This window comes from Equus asinus, chromosome 10 (genome assembly GCF_041296235.1).
Source record: "Equus asinus isolate D_3611 breed Donkey chromosome 10, EquAss-T2T_v2, whole genome shotgun sequence".
NCBI classification, from domain to species: Eukaryota; Metazoa; Chordata; class Mammalia; order Perissodactyla; family Equidae; genus Equus; species Equus asinus.
Window position 1 is genome coordinate 77,581,976 of NC_091799.1, and position 12,578 is coordinate 77,594,553.

Below are 12,578 nucleotides of genomic sequence, written 5' to 3' on the forward strand. Positions count from 1 at the left end.
GTGAAAATCATTCCTAACTCTCTTGTATACAGATAAAAATAACACTCATTCTATCAACAAACTATATTTGGTACACATAGTTTAACTAGTTTGGAAGCCTGTAAGAAACCTAAATGTACTTTATATTAAACTATATTGCCAATGCATTTGTATTTTAGCAAGTTTCACGATAGATTACATACACTGAAAATGCATCTACAAATGGTAGAAAGAGTTAGCCAGGAGAGGAGAAAAATTAAAACTGTTTTCTTACTTAATAGAAGGCCAGAGTTCACCAGAAAAAGATGTGGCTTTTCGGAAAAACTTAAGTACATTTTAATTGCTCTCTGTCTTCTTGTGGGACTTTTGACTCCAGGGTTTGAGGCGCCACTGAAACTGCTGCCATTGAATTTCCTTCCTCTTCATCTCTTTGAACACTGTTTATGCATTTCGTCCAAATTGTATTTTCCCCATGATCCTCTATTCCTGTATCTTAGATTATCTGGCCTTGCCTTTCCTTTGAAAGTTAAAATAAGATGAACTTCTTTTCTTAAAAATCAAAATAACTCCACCACAGGCTTATGTTGTTTGTGCCAATGTGGCAACGTTGGTAAGAGGTTTCTTTCTTCCAAATGAATATGACATAGTTGAAATCTGAATCCTACATACTAATTCATAAGGGGCTACGCTGGTGGACAGTTGTGTTGGCTTTGTAGAAGTTCTCGATATATTCTGGAGATGAGCCTATTCTCACTTAAAAGTGTTGTAAATGTCTTCTCTCGCTTGGGGAGTTGCACCCTTTAATGGTATTTTTTGATAACAGAAGTCCTCTTTTTTATTTTTTATTTTGAAATAATTTTAGACTTACTATAAAACTGCGCAAATGGTTCACACAGTAAAATAGCACAAATGCTACAGAGCTCTCAAATACCCTACACCCAGCAGCCCCTTATGTTAACAACTCACCTAACCATAATACAATTAGCAAAATCGGAAAACTGACATTGACTAAACCATAGGCCTTTTAAAAATCTCACCAGTGTTCCCCCTAATGTCCTTTTTTCTGTTCTAGGATCCAATCAGGACCCCCCGTTGCATTTAGTTGTCATCTCCTTTGTCTTCTCCAATCTGTGACAGTTCTTCAGACTTTCCTTGTCTTTCATGACCTTGACACTTTTGATGAGTATGAGCCAGGGACTGTGTCAAGTGTCTCTCAATTTAGTAGAGGGAGGTTATGCATTTTTGGGTACCGCAGAAGTGATGTGTGTCCCTCTCAGTGCATCATATCAAGAATAATGATGTTGAGTTTTTTTTTATTTTGATGTAGTCAAATGTATGTTCCTTTTCATTATAGGTAGTGCTTTTGTGTCCTAGTTTAAAATCTTTCCCTACCTCAAGTCTTGAAGATACTCTCCTATATATTCTCCTCCAGAAGCTTTATTGTGTTCCTTTTACATTTGATCTGCAATCAACCCTGAGTTGTTTTTTGTGGGGGGTAATAGTTAGAAGGTCCCTTTTTTTGAAAATTTCTTTATGAATATCTCGTTGCCCCAGAACAATTTATATTGTATTATTGATTATATCTCTTGAAACCAAATGTCAGTCTACTTTCAAATTACTAAGCTACTTTTAAGATTTTCTCCATTGCCTTTGTTTTTTAGCAATTTTACTCTGATGTGCCTGGGTGCGAAGGGAAAAATTTTTAACTTTCTTTTCATTAATGGGGTATCTTGATGTCTTTTACCAGGTTTGTAATATTCTTAGCCATTGGCTCTTCAAATATTGCTCTTATATATTCTCTCCTTCTGGAACTCAAATTATATGGATCTTTTACCTTCTTATTCTATTTTTTGTGTTTCCTACTCTCTTTCTATATTTCCCCACCTTTATCTTTTCATGCTTCATTGTCGATATTTTCTTCTAATCTATATACTCCAATTCATTAACTTTGCTTCAGCTGTCTCACATCTGTTATTTAACCAGTCCATTAAATGTGTATTACAATACCAAGTTCTACTATTTCTATTTGTTCATTTTTACAAACTTTCTATTTTTAAAAATAATTTCCAATTCTCTGCTAAAATTGTCAATCTTGTCTTTTATGTAAATGTAGTTATTTTAAAGTCTATATCTGATAACTCAAATATAGCTCTGTTTCTAGGTTCTGTTATTTCTACCGGTTCTGATTCATATTGCCTTGTTTCCTCTTGTACCTGGCTATTTTTATTGTGGTCTGGATATTATACTTAAAAAATTGTTAGAGGAGTAGCTCGAGGCCTGGCATGATTTTATTTTCCTCCAAAGAAAGTATTTATTTACATCTGGAAAGCTTCTCTGGTACTAATGATTCAGGACCACTTTAATCCAAACCAGGCCGCAGTCTTTTCCAGGCTTCCCCCACTTCTGGTTCCTTCTTCCTTCTAGGGCTGTAGGCCTTTGGGTCGAACCCAAAGCACAACTTGTTTACCTTTGTTGTCCCTGAATTCCCACCTTTTTTCCCCAGTCCAGTAATGTGCTCTTCTGCTTCTTAGCCTCTTGACTGCCTCTTCCTGAATTAGGGAATGCGTCAAGGGGACTGGTGGCCCAAAAATACCAGGCTCACCTCAATGAATTTCCATCTCCTCCCGGATCATAGCCTGGTCATTCTTTATTACCTGGTTAGCTCTCCAGGGCTGTCATGCACATTTTTAATTTTGGTCCAGCTTTTCTCATTATGCTCAGAAGAAGGATTAGTTGACATTATTTAATTGTTATTAAGTTCCTGTCTTTTGCAGGAATTTGTGGTATATTTTTATCTCCTCTTTCCTGAGTCCTTAGATTCCAATTTCTTTTAAATTTTGTGGTCTCTTATTTCAAAGTGCTATTCTACCAAAGGCCCTCGATTTCTAACAACTTATTTACTCAAACAGTTCTTTATAGTCACACAGTTGAATTTATCTAAATTACAAGGATATATGAGGCAAGTTTTCTAAATGTATTATGGTCCCTCCACTAAAAAACTTTTTGAATTCTGCATTGTATGACTGAAATACTCTTCTTTCTGCCTTAACACCTTCAAATCTCAGTTTAATAGTCATTTTCTTAGAAAAGCCTTTCCAAGCTTTCCTGACTCAGTTCTAGCAACTATGTATCTTGCTCCAGGAATTTGTGTGTAAAATAAATCATTTTACTTCATTTTCTTTAAGTCTAATTAAATTTGACTTTGAGATCCCACCCCTTCAAGTTGCTGGAAAATTTATCCTTCATTTATGTATTGGATGGGATTCAGGGAGATCTTTCCTCATTGTCTAAATTAGTATGAGAATCCTGATGCTTCTTTCTGGGAAATGGGGATATGATACATGTAAGAATTTAGTCCGTTGGGGTCACCCTGATAACCTCGTTGTTCAAGCTCACGTGTTCACTAGGAGTCAAGTGGTTCCAAGCCTTCCATGCCAAGATGGTGCATGAGAATCATTGATAGAACTGGAGCCCTGGTCCTTGATATCCAGCTTCCCTAGAGGCAGCCCACAGGGCTTGTGACTTCCCAAAATAGCTGCTAAAGATTTAGTTATGGTTTCTTGCTTCTTGCAGTACATACTCATTCTGTCCCCTTCCCTGGTCTGGAGGAATACCTCCCTCCGTGGCGTTCCACCCACACTCCTCCCAGCGAAAATGTTTCAATGAATTTAGGCTTTTAGAGAAAAAAGCTAATTAAAAGTTTGCCTTCAGGGGCATTCTGGACCTGGCCTTGCACACAAACCTCCTTTTAGACAAGAGATGGCAAGCACCTGGCTACCTTCTGGAAGAGGGGAGGAGGGAAGAAGGCAGCAGAAACAACTCACAATAAGTATGTCAATAAATTATCCTGCCAAAAGTTTAAATCCACGATTGCTCAATTTTGAAACACGCATACCCGTCCTTTGTAGCACTATCACAGTTTTCATTTTAAGTTTGTCTGTAAGATTATTTAGTATCAGTCTTCTTACCTGCATAATGTGATCTTCCTGACATCACTAGTACAGTCTTAAAAGCTAACATCATATCTGGCAACAACATTCAATACACCTTTGTTGAATTAATGAACCAATAAATAAATAAAGTGAAGATGTTCCACAAGTTCCATCAGTAGAAAAAGACCTCAAATTAAATGTTTTGCTTTCTTGCAGCTGTCTCCTATATATAATCTGATTCCAGTGAAAATGAAAGATGCACACCAAAAGAAACAAAATTTGGAAAGAGCCATTGAAGATTATATCAATGAATTCAGTGTAAGAAAATGCCATCCTTGCCAAAATGGAGGTACAGTGATTCAGATGGACGGACAATGTTTGTGCTCTTGCCCAATCGCATTTGAGGGAATTGCCTGTGAAACCGGAAAGAAAAAGATCTCTTAAGGTGAGAACAACTTATTTGAAATTATTAAGAACAAAAATATGCATTCTGGGATTATTTAATTTAAAAACTAGCTCTTGAATTAATTTGTCCTAAACAGCTAGATTATCTATGTAAACAGAGAATAAAAATGGGATGAATAGTGAAAATGGACAAATCAGTTTTTACGTGCCATTTAGCATGCAGTTTGAACACTTCTATGTTTATATTTAAACAAAATTATAAGCAAATATTAAATTATAATGATTGTATTACTTTTAAATTATCAAAATGTTCATATAAAGAGAAAAGTTTACAGAAATATAACAAACATCCAGCTACTCATCATCCAGAATTAACAAATGCTAAACACATGTATACCAAATATACTTTATATATCCATATATAGTACACAGACTGTGTGTGTGTGCATACACATACATATGCGTAAATACTTCAGAGCCCCTTTATAAGAAAGACAATTACTGATACTTTGCATTACATCCTCTTCCCCCAAAGCCCGGGTGCCACTCCTCTCTCCCACACACCTCAGACATATCACTTTCATTGTTAGTGTGCATCCCACCAGTCCATATTTTTGTACTTGTACTAAATATATAAGTACAAAAAAAAGTCGATGTTGTTTTAGATGTTTTTAAAATTTACGTGAATGATATTTACTGAATTTTAATTTTGCAATTTTATCTTTACTAGTGTTTCAGAAAACTGAGATTCTGCAGTTTTAAGCTAATCATCTGAAATCATATTTTGCTTTTTACAAGGAAGAGTGACTTTAGCCTTATTTCTGAGACTAAGAGGATCTGCTTAGTCTTTCGTTCTGGTAGAATTAAGTAGAATCCTAATAGATAAAGGAGATTAGCTCAAGTGTTAATTCTCACAAGATTAACTAGTAAGATTAATTTCCTATAGAAATCATAGCTTACATTTTTGATTGAACAGTTTTCTACAACAAAATTTCTGAGACAATCATGTAGTTTCCTCAAATAAGGACTCAGCCTCGGTTTTATCATTCAATCATACTTTCAACTCTTACAACAAAAATTTTAATATTACAAGAATGTCTTTTGCCCTCTCAGCAAACACACTTAGAAACTCAGCAATATGGTAACAATATACATGGTAGAATTTGTCTTCAATATTGGGATAATTGACTTAGAAATATATGCTCCTCTAGCTAACGTCTCATCGATCTAAAGTGTCGCTCTAATGATTTCTATTCCAAAAAGCATTTGCATGCTCCAAAACTCCCTGCTGTTGGCACTCAGCACCCCTGTTTTCTACCCATCTCTCTCTGCGTGGAATATTCAGCAACATTCTCTGTGATTTCATCAGCTCTAACTTTGAATTTTCCAGTTCTGTTTTTTCAGGTACATATAGTCTACCCTTTAACCAATCTATTGAGAATTTTTAAAAAATTATTTTTCTAAAATTTCTATGGTTCTTTCTCAAGTCTGCTATTTTTATTTCCTAGCCTACTGGATTTTTTTCCCCTACTTTTATCTCTTTGAATATGGTAAGCATGTTCATATGGAAGTCCCTCTCAGATTGCTCCAGAATATACAGTTTCGGCACTATAATTCTTTGTCTGTTTAGTCTGCTTACTCATTCTCGTGGCATTTTTTCTTCCTTGAGTACTTAGTAATTTTTGTAAGTAGACCACAGGCTTGGTCTTCAGCAGAAATTGTTTCCCGTGGGAACTCTGTTGACTCTGGGTAGTGAAGGTATTTCTAGGGTTAGTTTGCTTCTTGGGAGGCCTTGCTGTTTTCATCCATTTGCACCCAGTTTTTTATGTAAATTTCTTGATTCAGGTTCCACATTCTGTGTTTCATGGATAATGGAAATCAAATTCTCTCCTTCTATATATATAGCATTTTTGAGGCCACTAGTGTCTTTTGGTAGACTTGTCGTACCTGACCAATGATGGGCCACCAGTTCCTCACTGAGACACTAGACCATGTGAAATCTTTCTTGTTGAATCTTTCCCTTAAGGAAGTTCTTACAGGCATCCAATTTTCTTCAGAATGTTCAGTTTCAGCTTCCCACTTAAACTGGGCCTACCCCCATCATGAGGTTGAAAACCTTAGCACATCATCTTTCTTTTTACATACTATTTACTTAAAGTGGAATGCACTCTGACTTTCTCTTCCCTCAACCAATTCAACCTCACTCTCCTTCATTCACCTTCTCTGTTTCTACTCCTTCTAGACCAGTGGTTCTCAACCTAGTTGCTCATTATATTTACCTGGTTAGATTTTTTTTTAAAAGGACAAAATCAAAAATAAAACAAAACAGATTATCTCAAGTCAATAAAACCAGAACCTTTGTCGTGGATCCTGCCTGGGCATGGTTCTTTTTCTCTTTTCTTTCTCTCTTTTTAATCCTCTGGTTATTCTAATCTACACCCAGGGTTGAAAATTTCTATTCTGGACTCAGGCTAATTAACATCTCTTTAGTGAAATCTCCTCCAATTTCTATAGGAATCAGTTCTCTCTCTATGCTCCCTGAGCACTTTTCCCTCTGCTCTTCCAGCACTGATCGCATTTACTCTCCCTACACAAGATAAATATCCCCTCTAGTTTGGAAATGTGTCTTATATCTTAAACCTCATTCTATTCCCAGCACCTAGACAGTATCTGGCACATGGCAGTGCAACAGGATAAGGCAATGAATAAATGGATAGGTGGATGAACTCAAAGTTGAAGTCCTATTAATCACTAAAACTTGATAATCTTTTGTTTTCTCTAGGATGGCCAGACCAGAAAAACAGAGCTGTTGCTTCCCTGGGATTGTATGGAAAGAAAAACATCAGGACCTTCCAAGTTAAGACCCTGCCCTTGGAGATAATTCTTGCTGCCAAATGAAAAGCAATAAGCTTCGTGAAAATCCTGCCAATGTCTGAAGTCTCCTCTCTCTTAGATCCACAATGCTTCTTTTCCTCCTTGAACTTCTATGATGTTTCCATTTTTTAATTCCCTAATAAGGAGCGTCAGCGCTGAAATATGCCAGGACTGCTTTCTCCCACAGGCAATGCCAATCTCTTGCTAACAAAACAAAATTAAGTTTAAAAGAGGATGTTGGTTAAAAACACTTTAAAGTAATTACCAAAGTGCTTTGTATGGTTAATATCTTCTGCCAATTCCATTACCACCAGTCTGTGCCATTTACTTTCTCTCTTGTTTACATAGTTGTGTCTTGTTTGGTCATTTTGTTGACACGGGCATGCATTCATTGGGCAAGTAACTACCGGGCACCCGCCACAGGCACAGCACTCTGCTCATTAGTCTTAGCTCTCCACTTTAGCTCTACGTCTCCAAGGGAAAAACCATTTTGTATTTGTAACCAAGATGTATTAGGTTAAATCATGTGAAATTCCCTCTATTCAGTCATATTTAACCACCACAACAAAAAAACCCAGCAATTTCATATGATCCAACTTAATATCTAGCTTTATGAATTGTATAAGGGAAGGTTACCCACGTAGGAAGATGATTAACTGGCTGCACAATTTTATCCATTAGATAGTATAGTACTTAAGGCCTGAGAGCTTTTGAAAAGGTCTGAGAACTCTATAAAAAGAAAATAAAAGGAAAAAAAGGGGCCAAAACACAAAGGGAAAAATGCAAAATCAAAGTTAATAAATGTTTAATTAAATGTCAACATGTATCATGTCAGCTTCATTCATTGTTATTCTTATTATTAATAAACATTTCATGCATTTATGAATACATTTAAGTGTTTTTCTCACTTTGCAGAAATTTTCAAGAATGCACATGAATGCTGAGAAATCACAGTAAATAAATTACTTATTAGCAAATAAATTCAAAAGCACAATTTTAAAAATAATTTTCAAGTTTATTTTTAACAGCAAAGAACAAGATTATTGGATATCAGATGCATTTTAAGTATGATATGGAAATGGTGCTCTAAAAATAAAAGTGCCAGGTCATTTAGGATATTAAAATAGCCCTGGGAGCTCAAGAGGATTCCTGTTCCCTGCGCCCAGAAGTCTGGGTGAATCAGAAAGAACTAGGATTTGTTAAATGCAGACAAATACTGAACTCTACTCTTAGAAAATCCACTGTTGAGAGAGTTTTTGATGTTCTAAGAGCATGTGGATCCAGGAGGAGTTATCCTAGTAACTACTGAGAATTCCTTGCGCGCTTGTGAATTACAAATGTCAAACAAGAAAAGAGCTGAACCCCCAGGATCGGCTTAATGTTTATCAGAGTCTTTTCTACTAGAATTGGGGGCAAGAGTGCAAGTTGACGACGAGATCCTCCAACTTCCTTCTTAGGTGGCGTATCTGGTAGAGCATTTCCAGCAGGGTGCACCATTGAGACACCAGATCTGCCCAACTGGAGTTAGCACAGAGAGGAAAGTCTCTGGACCTAAACCGAGGAAGAATCACCAGAACTTCGGGGAGATCAGTACCTCCCAGTTGCTAGGCATTACACGGCTCAGCCTGAATTGTGATTTGGAAAAAACAGGCTCCTGAGAAGGGAAGTCGTAGCTTAGTCCGACAGACAGAGTGTGTTCTGTCACCCCCACGTGCTCTCTGAGGGGGCACATCACAATTCAAGGAAAGGGACATGTGGGGAAAATAATTCTCAGACACTCAGACTGTACATTCAGATTATTATACTGAACCTCAGTCGTTATCAAAAGGACCTGGAGAAGCTGAATGCATGCATTCATGTTCCCTTGGGCCTAATGGGAAAAGAAGCTTCACAGTATTGCTACGTTTTTACATTTTTCCTTTTTTATACTTAAAACTCAGGTTGCTTATTCATTCTGCTGATCACATGGTAGACAGTCAACACATGCCTGCTGACTGCCAGTGTACACCTGGCCTCACATCATTGTCTCCCCAAGGTCATTTGATTGTGTACACAGCAAGACACTGCACACAACAGCCCATAACAGCAGCCTCTGAGTCAGTTTCCCAATAGTAATTATTTATGAAAAATAGCCCAGAATGGTGAATAAAAGACTAGTCTCAGCTTAGTTGATTTAAAACAAAAAGGAAATGATTCTCTCTCTCTTTCTTCCTCTCTCTCTCTCTCTTTTGCATTCTCTTTTTCTCTCTCCCTCTCTCTTTCTTTCTCCTTCTCTCTCTCCTTCTTTCTCTCTCTCTCTCTCACATGAAACGGGCAAACAGCCATTGGTGATTAAGTATCTAGGTACTGAAGGTTTTTTCCTTTTCAACTACTGATTATGGCATTTAGCTGTTTAACCCGCCCATTGTTAACTGTGCTGCTTAGGCACTATGCTACCTGAGTCCCACTAGCCTCCTATAGACAACACCTTCCTGGAGCCTGGGTCACCACGGTAAGGGGTGTGTGAGCTGTTCTTCAGGAATTAGAACTCCTTGTCCACTTCAGGCCTGTCGAGACCACCAACTCATCAACTGGGCCCACAGAGATGTTCCATAGGCGACTTTTTGACATCAAGAGGCTAAAAACTCCACCCTCAGATCATGCCAGTACTGCCATTTTCTGAACATGGGTCCTATGAAGAGGCATAGAGTCTGACTACACTTGCACAGATCATCAATTACCTCACCTCCAATCACTTACCTCCACATTTCGGACCACCTTGCCCCCCATCCCATAAATATCCCTGAGCCCCTATTTTCTGGGAAGTGAATTTGAGACTCATGCTCTCGCTTCCTCTCATGGCTGCTTTGTGATTAAACCCTCTCTCTGTTGCAATCTTGCCGTCTCGGTGTTTGGCTTTCTGGGCGGCGGGCAAAAATGAACCTGGTTTGGTAACACACACACCCACATAAATAATTCACAGGACAAACATCTATCTTTCTGCCCACCACCACCCCCTGGCCCTTCCACTCCCTTCTCATGATCATTATCCACTACCATGCGAAGAGCAGTGAAATGGTCCAAGAGAAGAGAAGGGTATGGCTATTTAACAATAGACACGTTACTAAGCCCCAAGACATGCCCAGGGGTAATAATATCTCCTTCATAGAACTGTTACTTTGGTTCATTGAGATAATGCATATAATGACCTTGGCATCTAAAAGACAAGCAATAAATGGCAGCTGTTACCATTGTTATATGCAAGCCCACTGATATAAATTCCTCCAAATCTGACTCTAACTGTTGTGATATTAGATGGCCAAGAAGATTAAATCTGAAAATGGAAGATAATGGTATATAGCAGAGTGGCTTAGTATTCACCTCTAAATAATTAGTAGGCTCAGTAACTTTTTTTAAGGGGTAATTATTTTTATTGTGGCAAAATGAACATTGCATAAAATTTACCATTTGACTATTTTTAAGCGTACAGTTCAGTGGCATTAAGTACAACAATAACTCTCATTCCCTACTTCCCCACCCCCGGAAATCACTATTCTACTTTCTGTCTCTATGAATTTGACTAAGTACCTCATTTAAGTGGAATCATAGAACACTTGTCCTTTTGCATCTGATTTATTTCACTTAGTGTAATATCTTCAAGAATTTCATTGCTTTCTAAGGCTGAATAATTTCCACTGTGTATATATATATCACATTTTGTTTATCCATTCCTCTAATGGTCAACACTTGGGTTGCTTCCATCTTTTGACTGTTGGGAATAATGCTGCTGTGAACACGGCAGTACAAATATCTCTTTGAGTCCTTGCTTTCAATTCTATTTGGTATATACCCACAAGTGGAGTTACTGAATCATATTTTATTCTATATTTAATTTTTTGAGGAACCACCATATTGTTTTCCACAACAGTTGCATCGTTTCATATTCCTACCATTAATGCACAAGGGTTCCAGTTTCTCCACATCCTGGCCAACACCTGTTATTTTCTGGTTTTGTTTTTTGGGTTTGAGTATAATAGCCATCCTAACAGGTGTAAAGTGATATCTCATTGTGGTTTTGATTCACACTTCCCTAATGATTAATGATGTTGAGCATCTTTTCATGTCCTTATTGGCCCTTTGTACATCTTTTTTGGAGAAATGTCTATTCAACTCCTTTGCCTATTTGTTAATCAGGTTGGTTTTTTGTTTTTGAGTTGTAGAAGTTCTTTATATATTCTAAATATTAATCTTTTATCAGATATATGATTTGCAAATACTTTCTCCCATTCTGGGAGTTGCCTTTTCACTCTATTGATAGTGTTCTTTGATGAACAAACAGTTTTTAATGTTGATGAAGTCACTTTATCTACTTTTCCTTTTGTTGCCTGTGCTTTTGGTGACATATCTAAGAAATTATTGGATCCAATGTCAATGTCATGAAACTTTTCTCCTATGTTTTCTTCTGAGGGTCTCATAGTTTTATTAGCTCTTATGTTTAGATCTGATTCATTTTGAGTTAAAAGTATAAGGTGAGGCTCCAAATTTATTCTTTTGCATCTGTATATCCAGTTTTCCTAGTATCATTTGTTCATCACTGGTTTTTTTTAACCCTCTTGGAATGGTCAAGAGAAAAGAGGGTCAGTATGACATTGAATCATTTCACAAGTTGTGTTCTAATAAGTTTGTTTTCATAGCTACATTATAGGTACTCCTAAGTCCTCCTTGTATCATTACTAAGTAGCGGTATTAAGTTCCAAAAGGTACTATAGAATTGAAAATAGAAACATTCTTATTCTTCTGACCAAAAAGAAAATAGTCACTAGATTACAGTCATGTATGACTAATTTGTATTAAGTCATAAATAATTTTGTATTTAGGTAGACTTCCTGTATTTAGGCAAACAAATCTTAATTTGAGCAATAGCATATAAAAAAGACTAGATTGAGTAACTTTGCAAAGGGAAAGAATAGAGTGATTCCAAGGTGCAAAAGCAAAGAAGGAAAAAAACTCAAAAAAAGTAAAATCTGGAGATGTTTTTAAATAGATTATTCTCAAAGTTCAAAAAAATGTAAAGCTTTATCAATATTTACCCTTCACAGAAATGGAAATATTCCTATTTTAAAATTAAACATACAACAGACTGGGAAAATGAATATATTCACACCTGCAATTAATTGACAATGAGAAAGAAGAAGAACTCAAAGAATGGTGGAGAGATCCATTCCCCTGGTCATCTTCTCTGAGTCTATAAAATCTCAAGGTGCTCCTGTTTATTTTCCAAACTTTCTGGCCTAACCTTCCTGTTGGGAAGGAAACTGGGAATGAATGAATGGATAAATGAACGAATGAATGAGGAAGGACAAAAGGAAAAGTGGAAAGATGGATTTTTCATGTAATACCTTTCCTTTC

The 12,578-nt window shown here is 36.8% G+C and overlaps 1 protein-coding gene across 2 annotated transcripts in view; it reads left to right on the plus strand.

Annotated features, from left to right (window-relative positions):
* Positions 1 to 8,080, plus strand: part of C9 (complement C9) — a 47,001-nt gene extending 38,921 nt beyond the window's left edge. For both annotated transcript variants that reach the window (XM_014831263.3, XM_070519736.1), the window contains exons 10-11: positions 4,128 to 4,356; positions 7,099 to 8,080. In XM_014831263.3, coding sequence (XP_014686749.3) covers positions 4,128 to 4,355 — 228 coding nt within the window. In that variant the 3' untranslated portion in view covers position 4,356; positions 7,099 to 8,080. The remainder of the gene's footprint in view (positions 1 to 4,127; positions 4,357 to 7,098) is intronic.
* The last annotated feature ends 4,498 nt before the right edge of the window (positions 8,081 to 12,578 follow it).